At 34.6% G+C, this 23390-nt stretch overlaps 1 protein-coding gene across 3 annotated transcripts in view; it reads right to left on the bottom strand.

Annotated features, from left to right (window-relative positions):
• The window catches only part of PPP1R12A (protein phosphatase 1 regulatory subunit 12A), a 146665-nt gene that overhangs the window by 46441 nt on the left and 76834 nt on the right, over positions 1-23390 (bottom strand). For all 3 annotated transcript variants that reach the window (XM_003783388.3, XM_012801208.2, XM_012801207.2), the window contains exons 5-10: positions 20293-20437; positions 13724-13798; positions 12802-12890; positions 12494-12651; positions 8351-8475; positions 102-317 (exon numbers count right to left, since the gene is read on the bottom strand). In XM_003783388.3, the coding sequence (XP_003783436.1) occupies positions 102-317; positions 8351-8475; positions 12494-12651; positions 12802-12890; positions 13724-13798; positions 20293-20437 (808 nt within the window). The remainder of the gene's footprint in view (positions 1-101; positions 318-8350; positions 8476-12493; positions 12652-12801; positions 12891-13723; positions 13799-20292; positions 20438-23390) is intronic.

Here is a 23390-nt window from a genome sequence, read left to right as displayed (position 1 = left end):
ATACTTAGATCCAAGACACCAAGCAGAAAATCAACCAGGATTTGATGTTCCTGAAAAAGAAACCAGAGTTTTTATGGAAACCAGATTGTGAAAGAGATTACCTTTTCTTTATTATCCAAAGAGGAAGAAAGCCTAGGACTGGAAGCTGAGCGCATCACACCCGCAGTGTCTTTTTCTTTTTGAGCTTCTTTAGATGCTGTGATCTCAGCAAGGGCTCCATAACTGCCGGTCTTTCTAAGTCCTAACCTCCAAGATGCAGGAGACTCATCTTTTCTCTCTTCTTCTTTGGGAGAAATTTTTGTAGTTGAGGTTGGAAACTTTTAATTTCATTTTTTAAGGAAAAGAACAAAAGAATTATCAAAATGAATCCAGTCCTTAAGTTAGAAACAATAATTTTACAGATAAGCCTAAAATTACAGTTAATAGTTTCAGGAGGAACACTTTATTATGTAGGTTAATGTCTTAGTCAAAAATGTAAAGATCTAAAAATGAAAAATGACAGACTACCTTCCCAGAGGTTAGATTTAAGAAAACACACTACACACTTTATAGCACACAGAAAAATTATGATGCAAATACAGAAAACAAATGAGCACACCACGAGGACTCAAAACCATGCATCTTTGGAACCAACTTGTATTAAACTTGTTATGTTGTAACCTAATATAAATTCTTGCACATAGAAATGCCTCACCATAGATTTTTCACCCTTATTGGGCACAAGAACAATGCCAGTTTTGCGCAAGCCCTGCCTCCATGATGCAGGATCTACTGATTCCACCACAGGCATGATAGGAGCAATGAAATCATACTAAAGCCAATTAAAATAAGACAAGTAAAGAAATAAAGATTGAAAGCATGAAAACAGAGAAGGGAAGTCAAGAGCAAAAATACTTTTTTCTTTTAAAAATAATTTTATAATAAATTAAAGCCCAGAATTGGGTAATGACCCAATCTTTAAAAATCAGTGGGAACAAATTCTAGATTCAGCATGATATAATCTGAAAAAATCTAATCAAGAAACTTCTGAAGCAGTAGGAGGCATATAGAGTAAATAATAATACTACACCATGTAAATAACAAAATATGGTCCATGAATTTTGTTCTTATCTGTTTACATACCCTGGTTAAAAAAATTTAAGTTCAATAATCAACAAAAAACTAATGACTGGTATTTTCTAATTATAATAGTTCAATATATTTTTAATATCACAGCTTTATATTTACTGTTTGATTTTTCCACAAAACATTAAACATTTCAACTGAAAACTAATTTCATGTACAAATATTGATTTCATTTTCAGGGCTTTTCTAACAGCCCCCAAAATGCAACATCTATTATCTTTAACTCACTTTAATTCACTTCATCAACTTCATGTCCAGAATTTAAATACTCAACCACCATTAACTACAGATTGGTCATATAGCAGCTAACTAGTTATTACAAATAAAGGGTATTAATAATTCAAAATAAATCAGCAAGGTGCAGTGGCTCGTTCTTGTAATCCCACTACTCTGAAGAGTCTAAGAGAAAGGACTGCTTGGGGCTAGAAGGTCAGGATCAGATTGGGCAATGTCGCCAGACCCTGTCTCTACAAAAAACAAAAATATTAGCCAGGCATAGTGGTACATGCTTATATTCCTAGCTGCTTGGGAGATTGAATCCAGAGGATTGTTGAGCCCAGGAGTTTGAGGCTGCAGTGAGCTGTGACATACCTGCATTCCAGCATGGGCAACAGAACAAGACACGGTCTCAAAAAACAGAACAAACAACCCTTTCTTCTATATTTATTGCCAAAGTTTGCTATAATTAGCAGGTTAAGAGAGGTTGTTAAATTCCCTGTGATGCTAGAGGGCCACATCACGGACAAAACTATCATAATATACCTCTGGTACTTCCAGTAATTAATTACTACCAATAAAGTCCAAACATTTCTCAGTTTCCAAAAGGTGTATCAAAGTACTCCAAGGAACCATACTAAAATCACAGGGGCTCCAGAGTACATTTTAAAGTTTTGACATAAGCATGGTGACATCCTTTGGATACTGAACAAATGTCACTTTAAACCTATTTGTACTTAACTACTTAATAAATAAGACAAATGGGTATTTCTTCTGGCCAAGTGGCCAAAACTAGTAAAACACTCAGGGTTCCAATGACCAATAAAGTTTAGAACCTCTGTAACATTCTAAGCAGTATGATAGGTATTGAGGCAAGTGCTTCCCCACTTGCGAGTTTAAGGTCTAGGGTGTATATTTTTTGTAGATCACAGATAACGTAAATGAATGAGTGTGGTTGTATTCTAATAAAACTATTTAGAGTAATGAAATTTGAACTTTTGTCAGAAAATATTCTTCCTTTGATTTTTTTCTCCAACCATTTAAAAATGTTACAATCCATTCTCAGCTTGTGGGGTGCACAAAACAGGTTACCAGGCCAGTCATAGTTTGCCAACCCCTGCTCTCCCCCCTCAATTCCCTGCAAAAAAACCACTGGAAACAAATGTTTTTCCTCAATGACAAAACAGCCAGATAGCTATAGTGTGCTATGATTGTACCACCGCACTCCAGCCAGGGCAAGAGAGTGAAACCTTGTCTCTCAAAAAATTAAATAAAACAGCCAGATGGCAGATAACATTTACTCAATGTTACAACGGAAGCTAACATTTCTTTTTTTTTTTTTTGAGACAGAGCCTCAAGCTGTCCCCCTGGGCAGAGTGCCGTGGCATTACAGCTCACAGCAACCTCCAACTCCTGGGCTCAAGCGAGTCTCCTGCCTCCGCCTCCCAAGCAGCTGGGACCACAGGCGCCCGCCACAACGCCCGGCTATTTTTTGGTTGCAGCCGTCATTGTTGTTTGGCGGGTCCGGGCTGGGGATTCGAACCCGCCACCTTAGGTGTATGTGGCTGGCGCCTTAGCCGGTTGAGCTATAGGTGCCGAGCCAGGAAGCTAACATTTCATAATAGTTTACTAGTGTCTATTCCTAAGGTAAGTACTTCACATGAGTTATCTTGTTTAAACCTTACAACTATCTAACAAAATACTATGACTCTGACTGGAGTTGAGAAAAATGAGGCAGTAGTATCAATTTTGAAATGGGCTATTTTTGCCCTGCTATGGCTGATATACCTCTACTCTGCCCAACATGAATTTGGATTCAAGTACTGGTTTATGTTTAAAAGCAACTTACATTTTTTATTTGGTACATAAATAAACCAACCAGTATTTCTGAAATAACTCTACCTCTTCTCAGAAACCTTTTGGTTTACAACAGGAGGTTATCTTGACTGCCTTAATCTTTTTGTACTCTTTCACTAGGCTTTTTGTTGTAGTTGTTGTTACCATTCCTGTCCGCCTCCTATAACACAAGCACTTCGAGAATCTGCTTTCACATCTTTCTACTTTCTTCTCCAGAAGCTGGGAATATGGTCTTCAAGCTAAATATTAATTGTAACCAGCTTGTTCTCAAATTTTTTATTCTTCAGCCCAACTCCTAAATTTCCAGTCTTTCTGCCTAGAGAATGGTCTATGTATCTAGAATTATAATTGGAACTTGAAATTCAACATGTCTATAATCAAACACCTTTAATTCCAAATCAGTTCCCTATCTGTTAATGGCATTCTTAATCTCTTCAAGTCCTTATGTTTAAACTTCACAATCATATTAGACTTCTTCTCTGCCCTCTTCCTCCATCCATGAAACATCAAGTCTCTAAATCTCCTTCTCTCCTTAAGTCCATGCCACTTCTCTAATTTATATCATAGTGGGCAACTTCAATGATTTTCTAATAAACCTTTTTACAATCAGCCTCTCATCTTCAAATAAATCTGCACACTGCTGCCAGAACTATAAACAGTAATTCTCTCCCAGCATTGTTCAAATGTCTTCTGTGATTCTCTACCACCTATCAAATTTATTATAAACATATCACCCTTTAGAAGTGCAGGCATTCCAGAATTTGGCTCTACTTTTCCTATTTTACTGTGTGTGTGTGTATATATGCATCTATAAATCAAACTGAACAATTCATTTTTCCTGCCATATTACTTCATATTAGTTCACATTATTTCTTTTCTTTCCCTTTTACAAATTGTACAAAACCTCATTCTCTCTGCTACCTACTCATTCTCCGTGATTTACCGTGTTTCCCCCAAAATAAGACCTACCCCCAAAATAAGCCCTAGCAGGATTTCTATGCATTTGTTAAATATAAGCCCTACCTAGATAATAAGACCTAGTGATGGGTGTGGCTATGCAGCGTATCTGCATAGCCACGCCATGCATTTCGGTGAGGAGTAAGACATTCCCCTGAAAATAAGCCCTAGCGTGTCTTCTTGAGAAAAATAAATATACAACAGTGTCTTATTTTCGGGGAAACACACTATCTCAAAGATTCTGGTCCTACTACCTCAAGTCAAATACAACTTTTACTTTTAAACCATCATGCTACATGTGTATAGTTGTATTGGTATATTTCATATACCCATAACACATAGCAGTCTATTATTAGCTCAACTAACCAAAGCACTTAATTCTAAGAAAATTCTGGAATATATACCCATAATGAGAACCAGGCAATCTGTTTCATAGATCCTAATAATACTTATATTGACTAGAGCCTTATATAAACTTACTGTTAGTTAAGAATTTAAAGCATAAAATCAAACTGATGGTTTAAATAAATAACATCTCCATAAACCACCAGTTTGATCTTATTGCTATAGAAATAGTTTTTTAATTTCATCAGAAGTTAATAAATTAAGCAAAGATCATTTGAAAAAAAAAATACATCTTCTGCCATAGTTAACCTGCATAATTCCCAGAAATTAAGTGATATTTTATTCTGTTCTCTGTGCTTCTGTTTTTGTGATCTTGCTATGAGCCTTCCCACATGTGTGTGTGCACATATGTATGTGTGTACACAGATATACATAGTTTACGTATAGGTGAAGGAAGCTGGAGAACTTAAGATAATTTTGTCTAACTATCAGAAGCAGAATAATGACTAAGAATCTAAAAATAAATAGAACTCTTAATTGCAAAGGAAATCTGTTAGGTTTCTAAAGTTACTGGTAAAATCTGAAAAAGTCTTTAAAAAACACTAAAATACTACATTAAAATACAAAAAAGAGTATTAAAATTGTAGGTGGGTTTTTAAAGTCATATAATACAGATAAGAAAGACCTGACCAAGTAAAAATATTTGCTGAGCATGTGATACCAGCACTCTGAGAGGACAAAGCAATAGGATCACTTGAGTCACAACATTCAAGATCAACCTAGGCAACAGAGCCAGTCTGCTTCACTACAAAAAAAATAAAAATGAGCTTGGAGTAGTACAAGCTTGCAGTCCCAGCTCCTCGGGAGGCTGAACCAGGAGGACAGTTTGAGCCGGGAGTTAGAGGTTGTAGTGAGATGTGAAGGTATCACTGAACTCCAGTCCAGACAATTTGTCTCTAAAAATAATAATGGTATTTCACATTTTTAGCATCTCATGACTTACTGCTTTGAATAAAAATTTGAATAAAAAAACCTTAAGAAAAAGGACTGAAACAAGTCATCTTCAAAGTTATAATACTTGAAATTGAAAATGAATGTAGTTTCTAAATACGCAAATTCAGTAGGAAATGATTATCATTACACTAAGTTTCATTATAGAATCAAAAGTGATTGTGAATGAAAACTTTTACAACAAAGAGGTTATCAGCCCACTAAGCTAACAGATGTATGAAGTATCCATAGTCTTTATTTAAAAATTTTTTCCCCTTCCTTCAAGAACTAGCAACTTAGTAAGTAAATAATTCACTTCATAGGGCATTAGGCATAAATCAAGAATTGCCACAAATCTTGGGCTACACACTTGAGAAAAAGAAAAGTGAACACAGGAAATTTATTGTGATTATTTGACTATAGTAGGAAAGGTACTGCTTAGGCAAATACCCAAAAGAAAGAGCCAGTTTCCTGCCCAGATATTCCAGGGAGATGGAGCTTCTGGGAACTTGTGATAATCCTATCCTAATAGACAATAAATCAAAAGAACTAAAGATGCAGACACAAATTTAGTATTCTCTAAAGAAATATTTTGGGTTCTAGAAGCAAAATAAACTTCAGTTAAAACAGTTTGTGGTTGCGCTAGTTACAGCATGAGTCTTCAAAATTCTGGAAACAAATTGCTTTACGTATTAAAGCACAGGTAATTATGACCATAAGAACATGAGCTCTTATTCACAAGAACACTGAATTCAAGAAGTCCTTGGTTTTGGAATACATATGGTAAGAAACTCATTCATAAAGTTTGCTGACCAAGCAAGTGCTAATGAGACCCATACATTTCTCCCACTAAGAATTTACATTATTGCTTTCCTTGGGAAGTGTTTTAGAGGAGAATTGCTACTACTAGTACAGATTTTTAAATAAATTCTACAGTTTATGATTTCAAAAAGGTCTATATTTTGACCACCTAAAGTCAAATACAAATACAGGCACTCCCCCAGTTACAAACATCTAATTTATGTACAACCTGCACTTATGAGCAGGTTATTACAGTAAGTCCCTGAGTTACAAACATCTGGCTGACATATAATTTGCACTTACTATATGCAAATTCACCTTAACAAACCTGTCTCATTTGTAATCTGGAAACTGCCTATTAGCAAGACGGGCAATACAATAGAAACACTATGAGAATTTAACACCAGTCCTTAAACTCATGCAAATAATGTCACACAAGGAACGAAATAAGTCCAAAAGTAGAGAGGTGATAATCAAACACAGGCACACCCTTGAGTGGACTCTTGATTTGAAAAAAGACAGGTAGAAAAGATTAACATAAATAATAGTATCATGTTGGAGTTAAATTTCCTAAGTACGATTACTGTGGGAATGAAGGATAATGCCTTTGTACTTAGAAAAAAACACATACTAACATATTTAGGGATGAGTGTTATGATGACTACAATCAATTCTCAAACTGTATGAGGGGGAGAGAAAGAATAAATGTGTACGTGGAGGAAAATGAGTATCTAAGCTAAAGATAAATAAGGGATGATGAGGAGAAGCTTTCAAAAGGAGACCAATAAATAGATCAAACTCTCTGCCCACCAAATCCTTCATCTTTAATTTGGGCTAACTGAGGGCCAGGTTTAGAGAAGCAGAGAGAAAAGGAAAGTCTTTTTTTTTTTGCAGTTTTTGACCGGGGCTGGGTTTGAACCCGCCACCCCCATTATATAGAGCCGATACCCTGTTCCTTTGAGCAACAGGCAATGCCCGAAAAGGAAAGTCTTTTTATTTATTTATTTATTTTTTTGAGACAGAGCCTCAAGCTGTCCCCCTGGGTAGAGTGCCGTCGCATCACAGCTCACAGCAACCTCCAACTCCTGGCTCAAGCGAGTCTCCTGCCTCAGCCTCCCAAGTAGCTGGGACTACAGGCACCCGCCACAACGCCTGGCCATTTTTCTGGTTGCAGCCATCACTGTTGTTTGGCGGGCCGGGCTGGGGATTCGAACCTGCCACATTAGGTGTATGTGGCTGGCGCCTTAGCCGCTTGAGCCACAGGCGCCGAGCCAGGAAAGTCTTTTTAAAAAGATCAAACACTAGGTAAGACTACTTTGGCGGAGAGCTGAAGAACAGATGGAGAACAGGAAAAGAGAGAAGGAGAAGAAAAGAGAGTGACATTTTGGGAGCACACAGCTGGGCTTTCTCTCAACACACAGTTATAATATTAATATTTTTTATTTATTATTTGTTTTATGATAAGGAAGGTAGCAAATAACTTGCTCAAGGTCAAGAGGCAGGGTCAGGAGCCTGACCTCAAGGATCACGCTCTCATGGGCACTCCACAGTTGCATGCCCAGTGTTCTGTACTAGGAGTTGGAAAACCTAAATTCTAGCTTTCTCATTGACTTGTGGTGGTACCTTTGGTGACTTACCAGTGTGTGAAATTATCAACATGCACCTCTACTTAACAGGGATAGAAGATATAAAACCTGAGTCTCTCAAAATAAAAATTCAATATAAATAAAAACTAACATAATCACTGGTTTTAAAAATGTTTATCTTTCTGTCATTGATTTTAACTATCAACTGTATGCAATATTTGTTAACTGTCAACCATAATACCAAAAAGGATACATCAAAAAAAAAAAAAAAAAATGGATACCTCCCCACCAAGTAGACTTTAACATGGTTCAGAGGAAAATTTCTGTCAAGTTAAAATCAGAAGAAATGTATTTCTATTCTAAAATCTTATTTCTAAAATAAACCATAAAAATTCAGGATTGTTTTAATCAATCAGTCCAAATAGCCCTTAAATAGAACATATGCACTTTTAGCAAACACAATTCTGGCTTACCTTTTTAATAGGTGACGTAGGTGTGGCCTGACCTGATGACACAGTAGGTGTTGTACCAGCTATGGGAGCTGTTTGTGTACTAGAAGTGTTGGCATTAGTTACAGATGCTACAGGTTTTGTCTTATCTGTCAGAAACAAACAAAAAATTAAGAGTCAATATTTTACAGGAATTTGGTTTCAATGACTGGGAAAATACCTATTTATATTCTATTTTTGGTTAAGGTTTTGTTAATTGCCTTTCCCCACTGCTATCCCTCTCCACAAAAAATGTTTAAAGTTTCTAGAAATGTCTCAATACTCACACATATGCTCAAGTAAGCAGTTAAGTAACATGAAAGATACAGAACAAATCTTCTGAGAATAAAAAGCACAAACAGAACCTTATTTCTGTACTTTATCAAAAACTTAAGAATTAAAATTTGAAATATATGAACTTACTGCAACTAAAAAATAGCTACACAAATTTCTAATGGATAAACAACTACTTATTGCTGATCTAAAATGGATTTCTTCTCTTTATTCTGGGAAATAAAAGTGCTTTTGTCAAAAATCAGCTTATTTTCCTGGAAAAGAATACGATTAAATATACCAAAGACCATGCCTTGCCACTCCTAAAAAGTCTAAACTAACTTTAAAAGTTAAATGGGCACAATCACTATTTTCCTAGAAAATAATCTCAGTGTGGGACGAATTATTCAATAAATACTTATTAAGTGTCTCCACTCTTCAAGTACTGTTCTAGGTACTAGGGATATATCAGCCAAGGAAAAGACAAACCATCTTCACTGCATGGGACTTAGAATCTAGTAGGAGAAAGAAATAATAACATAAAACCTACAGATGACTATCCAACTTATTCCGTAAACATCACTGATATTGCTGAAATCCTCCTTCCCACTGATTTCAATGAAGAATGAGAATTTCAAGTTCTACGGGAAAAAAAAAACCCTGAAAGCAAAAATGTACTTATCCTTTCTCATTCTTTAAACCATCCTTTACACTTATATAAACTGTCTGAAAGGCAACTGACACTTTGGTAGAGTTCTTATTTTTATCTTCTTTATGAGAAGAGAAGGAAGGGCTAGTCCTGCCTTTCTTGGACATAAGTGCATATAGTTTGATTTGTATATGTAAGGTTAACACAGAAGAAAATTTATGAAAAAATTTGACCAAATAGTTACTTTATATCCAATAGTTTCTCAAGGACATCACCTTGTGAATGATAAAAAAAAAAAAAAAGAAATGGTTTATAAATGGTAAAATCAAGCTACAGCTCTACAGGCAAATGCCTGCTTTCTCGTTTGTCAAATAAAGTACAATAAAGCCTGTTTAATATTAAAAGAATGAGAGAGAAGGAACCACACAGCACTTATATGAATTAATTCTTGAGACAAAGTCAAATTTTCCTGGCACAACTCACCACTAGCAACAGGAAGAACAAAATTATCATAGTTACAATGCTTCAGAAGAACATTTAAAGTTAGCTCAGTGAGAAACTGGGCAGAGGGCAACTGGTGTGCTGAAATTCTAAACAGGGAATTAGCATAATACAATGCAATTGGAAGAACTATCCAGATCACATAGTCTAAATCTTCTCATTTTATAAAAAGAAAATTTCAACCAAGATGTTCAACGAGTGGTAAAACTGGCCTAAAATTAAAGTCTTTTGCTCATTTTAAGAAGCTCCTTGGTGACCAACATTGAACAGTATATAAAATCAATTAAGAAGAAAGTTAATTAACAAAACCTAGAAATTTATGAAAGAGCTGACTGGACTTCCAGTTCTTGAATCTACTACAGAAGTTGTAAAATACTTGACGTGTGAAATTTAGGAGATCTGGGTGTTAGTTCTGTCTTTTTTGTACTTATGTGCATACGGTTTAATTTGTAATGGTAAAGGTAACTCAAGCTGTGTCTTCCAGGAAGAGATTAATTATATAAAAATAACCTTCAAAACGTTCAAAAGTATCTGATCAATTTAAATACCAATATATCATTTTAACTTTCAGTTTTTGTAAAATGCATAAAGAAAATAGTACAAATTTAACTGACATGTATATTGACTATACTTAAATTAGCAGTTTAATTTTATGCATTATATAAGATCTAACTTATTAAAAAACAACTATTATATGGTATAGTATTCCTTGAAAGAAGCTATTATTATTCTAATTTTACAGATAACAAATCTGAAATTAAAGTATGTAAGAATACAATTACGTGCAGGAACCAGTCTATGTTCTTAAACACATGCATGCTAATCCCACATAACTTTTTTTTATAATTAGAAATATTTTCAGTTAGCACATTATGCAAATATAACACTCACTACATGCATGCTAATCCCACATAACTTTTTTTTATAATTAGAAATATTTTCAGTTAGCACATTATGCAAATATAACACTCACTGATTATCTATTGCTCTAACTTCCAATTTTACCCATATGATTATCTCACCTAGGTAAAGGATGTGTTGAGTCACATGACCAACAGGTGACAGGAAAGAAGAAAAATTTGAATTCCTAAGTGACTAAATTTAAATTCTAGTCTTTATGAATTTCACAAACTCTTTGTGTGTTACAGAAAAATTTACTTTTTGGATTAGTTAGCTCCCAGAAAATAAAGGAATCTAAACATCACCCGGGCAACAAAGCCCGTTTAACATGTTGTTTTTTAATAGGAAATAATCAATCAGTATGTTCCTTGATTTGTGTTTATTGAGTAAATTTTAACTTCTAATATTTTTTTAGAGTGAGTAAAAAGAAAATGACTCCAAAGTGCTGCTCCTGTGTCTAGAGAAAACAGAGATGCCAAGAAATTCTGAGGCTCCAACTGTGTCTATCCAGGATCATTAGAATGGTTCTGATAATGGTAATTTTTTTCATTGATCAAATATATTAATGGAAGTAGAATACTTTCTTTTGATAAATTTATGTGCTAAAATGGCAAGTTACACAACTCAAAGATGGCAACATTAGAATCTCATGACATTCATAAGTTTCCAGTGATTAAATGATATAGATTAAGAAATTACTGAATAAAAGCAATCTGATAAACAAAACCTATAAAAATGTGGCCTGGAAGGAAAATCCCACAGAAACCAGATCCTTGATAGGAAAAATATAAATTTTTACAGTGGCTTTGTAAAGCAATTTGGTTGAAAACTGAAAATATGCACACCATATGATTTAGTAATTCAATTTCAGTCCTTAGAGAATCTCTTGCAAGTATACAAAGGAGCCATCATCACTGCTGCATTATTTAAAACAACAAAAAATTGTGAATAAACTAAATGTTCATCAGAAGGAAAATGAGTGTACTTAATACTATATAATAAACTAAAAAGATAAATTATGTAAACAGATAAATTCACAGACAAAAAAGACTTATGGACAAATGTAAAAAACGTAACTTTTGAGTAAAAAACCCAAGATGTGTAACGATTCCTGGAGCACAAGGCAGCATCATAATTGCTATGTATTACTTATGAATGTATATATAAAATAGCATTCAAGGGGACTATAAGATTATAGGAAAAACTTCCTGATAGATTGCACTGAGGAAGAAAAGAAAGGAAGCAGATTAGGGCAGACGGTAGCAAACGAAGACAACTGTCATGTTTTAATTTTATTTTAAAAAATGTGAAGCAAATATGACTAAATGTCAACAGCTGTTATCTTGCAGTTGGGGACGTGAATGTTATATTGTGCTTTTCTGTATCTTTAAAATTTCTCAAAACGAAGCAAATCCCCCCATACCTTTCCAAAAAAGTTCTTGATTTAGTCCCTCCTCTATTATTTCGTCTGCAAACTCGGGATGTTGCTGGGACCAGCTTCCTGGGCTTTGGGGCCTCAGAAAGCAACAGAAGCTTTCTTGAACTGCTGGGAACCCATTCACAACCTCTCTGTACAATCATAAGGGAGTCTTAGAAGCCTCCCCACCTTCCAACATAGGTTGGCAAAGTGCAGAGGTGAACAAGAGCCTCCAGATAATCAGAGAGTAAAAAATTCACAACTATAAATAAGTTTCTGATATTCACTCTATGGTAATTTCCTGGGTTGGCAGGTATCTGAACAAGTAGTAAATTAATCTGAAAAGTTTAAAATTAAGTGTGATCTTGTTTCATTCTTCAGATTTTACCTGTCTCAGCTTCCGATTCCGAGTCGTCTTCCTCATCTTCTTCACTAGAGCAGCTAGATTCATCTTTCTTTCCTTCTTCTTCTTCATCTACCTTTTCTTGTTCCAGAGATTCAATACGTGACGCATTTTTCTCTGGCTCAATAATCAATGTCTCTTTGCTGTAAAAGGGAAGTATCTTTCATAATGATTTTAAACACACAAGTGGCAAAAATACATTAGTTTTTCCCAGATCCACAATAATCATGCACAAGGCCATTATGCCAACTCATTCATAACAATAACAAAAGCTACCTTAAAATTTTACTTACTTTTTAAAGGTCTTCTGTGACTGATTATTGTCCATATTTGCTGTTGATTCAATTAGTGGAGATTTCTTATCCCGTTTTTCACTATGGAGCTTTATACAAAATCATGCAAAGAAAAATAAGAAGCCTATTAAAATAATATTAATATAGTGTTTAAAATAACAAAGTAGTGTTTCAAACACGAAACAAAGATTAAAGTTTTACCTGAAAAGAAAAGGGTTTGGGTAAAGAAAGAAAAGGACCAAGGGTGTTGTACCTGCCACCCACAGGCCACATGCAGATTGGTCTAAGGGCTATTTTGCTTATCTGTGGTGTCAGATATCACGAAAATTATGCACAAGAGTTTTTTTCTTCTCAACAGCTTTTGTTAGTGTTTGTGAATTTAACGTGTGGTCCAAGACAACTCTTATTCTTGTAATGTGTGGCAAAAAAGAAAAAAAGGTTGGACACCTCTGGATTATAGAATTAAATTTTTTTAGATCTTCCAACTTCAGTTCAATGAAAAAAATCAATGTCTACTAACCACTTAGGATAGCTGATGGTACTATTTCCAGTTTTAGAACTCCTTTCTTATCTAGGGCCTGCTATTAGAAAGCTGAGATTTTACAGGCTCCTCCTTTTAGGCAAAATTATCTTAGGAAATTAAAATGCAAGGTATCTTTGAGTACATATACGAGTATTACATAAGTGTCCATCTTACAAAAGAAGGAACAGAATGGGGACAGGCTACACCAAAAGCTAGACATCACCATGACCTCTTTATTCTGTTTCTCCATCATTTTGCTTGATTAGCAAGCAAAAAGTTAAGGAATAACTTAAAACCAAAAAGTACAAAATATCATAAGAGTAACTTAACTATCTGCAATTGAAAGCTATTAAGAGAATTCAGTAATCTGGGCGATTTTTAGATAGTCATCAAACATACCAGATTTTGCTTCTTTTGCAGCTCTTCTAAATATCCTAAAATGTCTTCATCTGCTACATCAAAGGCTGTTTGGCCCTAGAAAGTAAACAAGGAGGGTGGTGATGATAAAAAGTTAATAAATCATGTAATGCCTTTAGTAATTCTGTATAATTTTATATAAAGAAGTTTGATGACATTTTTTACTGTAGTTATAAATGACATTACACACAACACTAAGGAGAAATCCATGTGAGAGAGAAGATGAGAATATTCTCCCTTTTTTTGCGAACAGCTTTATTAAGATATAATTCACATACCATACAATCACCCATTTAAAGTGTATAATTCAATGGTTTTAAGTATATTCATAGAGTTATACTACCATTACCATAATGAGTTTTAGAATATTTTATCACCTCATTCCCAAAAGAAAGAACATACCCTTCAGCAGCACTGCCCCTCCTCACTGTCTGCCCCCTCAGACTAAGGCAACGACTCATTCACTTTCTGTCTCAATAGATGTGCCCATGCCGGACATTTCACACCAGACATGGGAGCACAGCACGTGGTCCCTTGTGACTGACTTCTCAATGTTTTCAAGTTTCATCCATGCTGTACATGAATTACTACTTCATTTCTTTTTATTGATGAATAATACTCCATCGCACAATATACACACTTTAACTAGTCATCAACTGGACATCTGCTTTTACTTGTTGCCTATAATGAATAATGCTGTTATGAACATTCACCTACAAGTTTTTGTACAGATACCTGTTTTCATTTTCTTGGATTGAAAGAAATGCCTTCTTAGGAGTGAAATTACTGGCTAATTTAACCTTTGGGACCTTATTTCTTTTCTAGAACTCCTTAAACTTAATTTTTGGTAGAGTAATAAAAATGAAAAAAATCTATTTCTAAACTTCTGAATGTTCAGCCAACTACAGGTATAGCTTAATTTTAAAAATCTGTCCAGATGAGCATCTGTCAATTGTAATTCAATGTGTAAAAAGGAAAATTTGAAAGAACATCAGTCCTTATAAGAACCCCAGTGGTACAAGATTTCAGGACGGCAAAAGTTTGTTATTTGAAATATAGTCTCCCTTATAGGTTATCCAGTGTGTGACACTTTCTCAGGAAGAAAAAAAAATAATAACTAGAATATATATCATTCTGAAAGAAAGTTCAATTTCTTTCCTATATCACAACAAAGAATGGATAATAATGGTTTCGAAAAAATCACTACAACCCTCAATTTAACACCAACAACAGGGATGTTAGTATCTACTCAGAAAGAAGGTATTTCCAAACACTATCAAACAAATTTATAAGCTACTCAATATTTAGCTAGTTTTTCCAATTTCTGTTAATAAAATACAAAGGTATGGTCTATGAAGTATATCTTTTTCCCCCCGAATGTTAGGGGGTATACAAATTTTGTTTACATCCTTTGTTTTTGTATAAGTTAAGTCAAAGTTACATGCGTTAGTGTGCCCTTCACCCAGACAGTGTGCTCTGTATCCAACAGGTATGAATTTACCTTAAAAATACATAAAATGCTGCTTACGGATAAAAGAGTATGTGTATTTAAAATTTACAAAATGCAAAAACCCTTCTTATATTTGTTGTTAGAAAATCTTCCAGTAGGAATTTCCCCATCTAGTCAAAGATAAAAAATTTTAGCTTTAGTAAACTGTCCTCTCATTTCAACCTTGAGTATTAAGAGTAAAGAATTAAATAACCAAAGAATAAACTACTCTGAAATAAAATAACTGGCTCAAAATTTAAGGTGCAGTACATGGAAACCCCAGTTTTACAGTACTGTACTCTCCGTATAATTTAAAACATTACCAATGCTATACTATTAAAGTCAACTGTGTTCAAGATCATTTTATTATGTAGAAATAAGTACTTTTTAAGTATTATTTTAAATATTTATCAAGCCTTCCCATGAATGAAATACACTTTGAATATTTTAGAATTATAATTAAATTTTTGCAGCAGTTAAACACAATAAGGTTATTTTAATAACCAAGGAATTTCCCTTTTTAAGAGTAAGAAATTGGATCACCTTACTAACCTTTCCTTTTTCACTTTCTCCCTTGATTAATGAGTCTACTTTGCAAACAGCAGCTGATAGAGAATAAAAACTAGAGTGAAAATGTGGGCTATAAATAGAAAATTCTCTAATTTCAAAAAAGCATAGCTATCAACTTAACTCAAATTTATACATGTTCTTTAAACAAACTATAGGGCAATGAAGAAGCTAAGAATATTATTTGATTCTTAACTACCATAAGACCACTGTGCTTTACTAACGTAATACACAGTGTGGTATATGAATACAAGCAGAGGCACTCAAAGCAACTAGGAAGCCATAGGGGAGAACACAATGCTGGTGTAAGAAAATAAGAACTCTATCAATCAGGAGAATTATCTTAAAGGAAAAAAAAGGCTGTTTAAAACAATCAGTTCAATACATTTATATAAAGAACCAGAGCCACAGACACACTAGAGACACTGTGAGTCTAACTGGATAATCTTTCCACTCTTCTCTACTCACTTATTCTAACAATTGCTTTTGCAGGCAGGTCTGATCTCTCTTCGTTGCACAACCACCAGTTAAGTAGTGGGACGAGTATTACCATAATTCTCACCGGACAGATGAGGAGAGTCAGGCTCCTAAGTGCCTTGTATTTGCCCAAAGTCATGAAATTACTGAAGGGAAAGTGGGAATAGAAACGAGGTCTCCACTGCACCAGTATATTATTTTGTCGTATAGAGAACAAGCTTGGACAAAATTAGGATAAAAAGAAATCCCTGTGCCCATTGATAGCAAAAATACATGTAACTTAGTTATTCATTTAAATCTTTATAATGATAGGTATCAAGCTAAAAACCTTTCTGGTAACTATTGTCTTAATGCATTAATAAAAACTCCCACCAGAAAAGCATCCTAGTTAATATTTAAGAAGAAACAATATTCAGGTACATTCTACCAAAACAATATTTTTACCAAATTAAGAAACCTTTATACTTAAAGTCTGTATCACATAATTTATAATAATGAATTAAAATGATAGAAAATCTCACAGTTTACGAATAAGTTAAAGAAACGAGACCAAAATTTCAAATTATTCATTTTTAGAATATTTTCTCCACTTTCACGTATAAAGATTTTCAGATTTTCTATGATTTGCTCCATGTACCATACTGCATGTTATTTCCCCAAATCATGTCTTCCATTACTGAAGAATTCATCCAAACTTGGAAAATCCCTTAAATAACTTAATATCATTTAAAAAAGAAATTTAGTAAAAATCTTCAAGTTACAAGTATTAAAATCAAATGATAAGATCAATTTAGCTTATCTTAAATAAGATAAATTTATATCAATTTATACACAATAAAGAAATTGTATTTTGTTTGAACATTAAGTATGCCATATTATTTTTAAATGGGGCCAATAAAAACAGAAGAGCCAGCCTAACTCAAATACACAGTTATAAAATTATTAAAATTTATAAAATGAAAAGTCTTGTAAAAAATACCTTCTATTACTATAGAAGTTCTCAGAAAGAAAAAAAAAGAGAGAAAAAAAGGCTTGTCTTGGGGTATACTGATGGTCCCAAAGCCTTCAGAATGCTATATATGTTGTGTAGCTCCTCACTGTTCCGTCTTTAAAACCTTGATTTTTAAGAGAAAAACATTATTTTGACAAAAATTTTAAAATAAATTTTCATATCACTATAGTTAATATCTAGTAAAATAAAACATATGAAGAACTAAAACTAAAAAAAAGTTACAAAGGAACTTAGCAGAACTAAAAAAAACCCATTTAACTGGGAGGGAAACTACTTAACTTCTCCAGTTACATTTCCGAATGTACAAAACTCTTTACTTCACAGGGTTGGTAAAAGGATAGCTGTAGAGAAAGTACGGGAAAAAAAGTTGAAAGCCAGAATAATCTAAGAAAAACTTACTGGCATACTTCAAATTATTTTCTTTAAGAAAAAAAAAAGAGAGAGAGAGAGAAAGAGAGAAAGAAACAGGTCTCTCTCCATTGCCCAGGATGGAGCATACCAGTGTGATCACAGCCCACTCCTGCCTTGAACTCCTGCCTCTGGCTCCCAAAAAAGTGGGACTATAGATACACACCACCGGGCCCAGCTAATTTTTTTTAGTTTTTTGCAGGGATGGGGTCTGGCTATGCTGCCTAGGATGATCTCAAACTCCAGGCCTCAAGCAATTCCCCTACCCCCACCTTGCAGCCTCCCACAATGCTAGAATCACTGGCATGAGCCATAATTCTTTTAAAATCACACAAAGATCCACTGAAATTATGGAATGAGTACAGTAAATAAAATCCGGGTGACTTAAAGAGCTTAATAAGGAGACAAAAGGAAATAAAGCAAGATAATTTTTATGTATCCTTTCTTCTACAGTATCAATACAATAAATTGTATGGCAAAGGAATTAGATGAGCCAGGTGCAAATAAAATGATTTTTTTCCCTCATAAATACTATATACTATGTTATTTCACTAGAATACTGATTCAGCAGTAGAAACATAACATGTTTAAGAAGTGATATAATCTTTTTGGAAAATGATTTCAATTAATAAGTTTCTCTCTGCTGGTCCTTATCTGGAAACCACTATTGCTAAATAAATCAATTATTAGCACCATCCATGAGTGGACAAGTAGCCTTTAGGGGGCAATGTTTGGGAGACAGAGAGGTACAGAAATCAACATTCAGAGGATAATAGGTATCCACTAATATCTTAAGAAAAATTCAACTGCAGGGGCAATTTCAACATGAAAAGAGAGGAAACATGAATTGTACAGCTAAAATTTGTTGGTCTTTTACTTAAAATTAAATAGATCAACATTTGCCTTCTAATACTGATTTTAAAACAGACAACTATTATAATTAAAAACAAAGAAAGTAAATTATTAGCATTTTTTTTTTTTTTTTTGCAGTTTTTGCCAGGGCTGGGTTTGAACCTGCCACCTCTGGTATATGGGGCTAGCCCCCCACCCCTTGAGGTACAGGCGCCACTCTTTATTAGAAGTTTTGACTAAAATTTCATATAGTGTAAGTATAAACCTATATCCATAGATGGATCATTGTCATTCATTCTCAAACATTTTTTACCTTAACTTTCCTGAAGACTTTTACCTCTTCCTATAATATTCTTGCCTGCAGATTTCTTATACAAATATAAAACATATTTTTTGAGATAGGGTCTTACTCTTTTGCCTGCTAGATGCAGTGGCACCATCACAGCTCACTACAGCCTTAAACTCTTGGGCTCAAGTGATCTCCTGCCTCAGCATCTCAAAAGGCTAGGGACTACAGGCACCTGCCACCATGCCCAGCCAATTTTACCATTTTGTAGACAGAGATGAAATCTCACTGTGTTGCTCAGGCTGATCTCAAACTCGTGGATCAAATAATTCCACGAGCCTCCCAAAGTTCAAATATATCTTTAAATCAATTAATGAAAATGCACATCTACTCCAGAAACAGCAAAGGAATTTGGAGGGCTTCTTCATTTCTTTACACCAGCAACTAGGATGAGTCTGTACCTCGTCCCTCAACCTCCACCCATTTTCCCACAGGCAAAGCTTGGGTACATGCTATGTTGTATTTACTGTCTTCCTCTGGCAGCTCCCCCATTAGAGATTGCAGTTACTGGAGCAATGAGCACTAGCACCCATATTTATGGATACAAAAGAATTAGATGGCTCTGTTTTGAATGAAAATGAGATCATTTTATGAACTTCTAAGTAATCTACTACATTATTCTATGAAATGCAATATACAGAAACATTCTATAGAAGTGAAGGCTAATTAAGATCACTAGAGGAGGCATGTTTTACGTTTTCCATAATACTTATCATCTAAGGAGACTTGAAGGAATAATGGTGACACTGGTTACTGACTGATGTTATCTGAAAGGGAGCAAAGGAAAAAAGTGTACTGTAACAAGAAATGTGATAACTTGAGTCTTCTCATGATTTTGCAAAAAACCCACTCATATGGCATTTGTTCCTTCCATCCTTCTACCTAATTGTGTGATATTAAGTAAATCTTTTGCTTCACTAAACTATTATCTGCAAAACTTGGAGACTAAATGTTGCATCTCAATGATCCTATTCGGTGTAAAACTTGATGGTTTTTACTAGCCTTGCTTGCTGGGAGATTGATCTCACTACCCAATCAGCTAAAGAGAATTAGAAATACTCTCTGATATGTTTTCTAATTCATAGCAATGGCAAAAAACATTCCAACAGAAATGCAAAATTTTCATAATTTATGAATTCCAGAGACTACACTACCAATGCAAGTACCCAAATGCACTGTACTCTATGAGTATGGTAGGAAGGTTACTGAAAGAAGAATACTACTTTCTTCACAGAACAAGGCCAGAACCAACTCATATGAAAATACTTAAACCATTAATTAATCAATTGATTGACAAAATGTTGTTTTATATAGCTGATAAAAAGATATTCTTATAACCTTTTCAGATTAAAACAATATTTCTACAAGTTAAAATATTTAAAATAGATGTAAAGGCCTACCACTTTGTTGACCATCTCCATATCACACAGATTGTCCACTAAAATGCGACATGCTTCTTCTTTACCCCAATGAGCTGCAGCATGAAGAGGTGTCCAGCCATCATAATCTTTAATATTAACATCATAGCCTGCCTGTATTAAAAGTCTAAAGAAATTATAGTGAGTTAGATAATCATTAAAATGTAGAAATAAGCAAACACCATGAAGATCTTTATACCACACTATTCAACTAAAATTTTCAATGTATTTCTTTCAGACTTCAAGCCCTTCCCCTTCAATAAATTAACTGGGGAAACAAAGTAATTCTCAAAAAACACTTAAAAACAGATCTTGAGTCATTCCCATAATAATGCAGTTTTAACTAATTGACTGAGTCTTATGATATGGCACGACACTGATTAATTCTTGTTAATAGGACTTATGAGTAAAAATTTCACAGAAAACCCATCATTTTTCAATGTAAGATCAATAATTAAAGGATCAATTTGTATGTAAAACTGAGTTATTGCCAGGACTATCTTCGGGTATCCACATATGTCATCTCAGATTAAATGTCTTCTAAAAATACACTGGGATCAAACAAGCTTATTTTGTCACGTTTCTACTGCCTTGTAGTTGAGGAACTGGTTTGTCAAAGCTTTCATGAACCTTAATGATGTAGCATAGGAAAATTTCAAAGGAAAATGGCAATATATTAAGAAGGAAACAAAGGGAGGCGTCCATAGCTCAGTGGGTAGGGTGCCAGCCACATATACCCAGGCTGATGGGTTCGAATCCAACCTGGGCCAGCTAAACAACAATGACAACTGCAACAACAACAAAAATAGCCAGGTGCTGTGGCAGGCGCCTGTAATCCCAAGTACTTGAGAGGTGAGGCAAGAGAATCGCTTAAGCCCAAGAGTTTGAGGTTGCTTAAACCCAAGGGCGATGTAGTGAGACTCTGTCTCAAAAAATAAATAAATAAAACACATTTTCAAAGGAGTCAGAGTAAAGATTATTTTTCTGTTGCAGTAGGAAGCAGATACTCCACTCATCAATAAGCTAGAAAACAGGACTATATTTTAATACAAGGCAAAGAGTTGTATACATGTTAGTATGCCCTTTTAACTGCATATTGACAACAATCTTTAAATTGCACACAGCGTCAGCCGTCGTCCACACACAGGTGAACAAACACTACATACAATCCATGAAATCTAGTTGACCTTTACCTTACTTTCCAGGATATTGAGCTGGAGAAGGGCTTATTTTTTTACCCGCAGGAGGTGGCAGTGACAGCTATCTCTTCATTTATTTATTTAAAAGCACTAATCCTCTATTTCCTAACACTATCTAAAGTAGCTCTATCCAAGCTATCCAATCCTGGTTCCACAGCAGAACCATCTTGAGAATTTATTTGGTTTTTTTTTTGTTTTTATTAAATCCCCCAGCTCCACTCCAGTACTACTGAATTAACTTCAGCATACTGGCAGTGGGCTCGGCCAATCTATATATTTAATAAGCCCTTCATATGATTCTCATATCACTGCCTAACACTGTCTGCAGATGAACATTTAAGAGCCACAATCTAAAGAAAAGACTAACAGATATATGTCCCAAGATTTAAGTTAAAGAACTATCTCTGCTAACATATATATCAATAGAAACTTAATTAATTGAGAGAGAATGAATACTGAGCAACATAAAATACTAGGGAGTCTGTGTGGAGGGAAGAGAGAGTTAGGATGGTAGAGACATGTTTTTCAACACACATGATTCTTTGTATATGCAAGGCCCTGCAGGACACTTAAAAAAAAAAAGGTTACCCATATTCAAGGAGCTGTTAACAGAAGACCAAAGTAAAACAAAAATCAACTGTTGGGGGTTGATTCTGTGATGCAAATGCAATGGGATTATAAAACTGAAAAAGTACCAAAATCAGATTGAAAAGAATTGAGTGTTTGGAGGAGAGAGGGTTATATTTGAAACATACCACTTCTATTTGTTTTCATTTCATATATGTGTTTAACTATTTTCAGAAGTAATATACTCACAAGTTTCAAAAATAAAAAAAGAATAAAAGGATATACGTGGTTTACAGGGAAGTTACTCTCCCACTGCTGACCTTCAGACAATTAGTTTCCCCTTCCCCCAAATAACCATACTATTAATTTTGATTGGATTGTTACAAAAAGAGTTCATGCATGTATATGCAAATATAATTTTTAATTTTTTAAAAAATAAATACAAGCGATATATACATCTATTCTTGATTTTTATATTTCATAATATATATTAATTCTTTTTCCACAATAATATGAAAAGAGTTTCTCATTCTTGTTTTAATTGTGGGACAGTATTCCAGTGAAAGGATATACCATAACTTATGTATCATTCTCCTACTCCCACTACAAACAATGCTGTTAGCACATACCTTACTTCCTGTAACAATTCTACAGGTACAACTACTGAGCTAAAGAATAACCACTACTTTGATAGAATTTCCTCAAATTCTATTTATACCTCTACTAGTAAGAGTGCCTTTTCCCCATAACTTGTCAATATAACGTGTGCTAAAAATCTTAATCTTTGCTAATATGATAAAAAGACATTAACTTGTTATAGTTTTTTTTTTTTTTTAGACAGGAGCCTCAAGCTGTCCCCCTGGGTAGAGTGCCATGGCATTACAGCTCACAGCAACCTCCAACTCCTGGGCTCAAGCGAGTCTCCTGCCTCCGCCTCCCAAGTAGCTGGGACCACAGGCGCCCACCACAACGCCCGGCTATTTTTTTTTTGGTTGCAGCCATCACTGTTGTTTTGGCGGGTCCGGGCTGGGGATTCGAACCCGCCACCTTAGGTGTACGTGGCTGGTGCCTTAGCCGGCTGAGCTATAGGCGCCGAGCCTATAGTTTTTATTTGTCCTTAATTATGAAATTAAGTTGAACATTTTTTCCACATGCTTAAGAGTTGTCAGCTGAGTCAAAGGATCAAACAGAATTTGCCTTTAAGTTGACGAGATAATGAATAAAAGCGTCTAGACAGAAACAAGAGTAAGCATTATGACATCATGACACAACATCGAGTAGATACATACTGATGGCATAATGAGCACCTGAACA

This window comes from Otolemur garnettii, unplaced genomic scaffold (genome assembly GCF_000181295.1).
Source record: "Otolemur garnettii isolate 467f Iridium unplaced genomic scaffold, OtoGar3 scaffold00007, whole genome shotgun sequence".
NCBI classification, from domain to species: Eukaryota; Metazoa; Chordata; class Mammalia; order Primates; family Galagidae; genus Otolemur; species Otolemur garnettii.
This window is presented reverse-complemented; position numbering and strand designations above follow the sequence as displayed.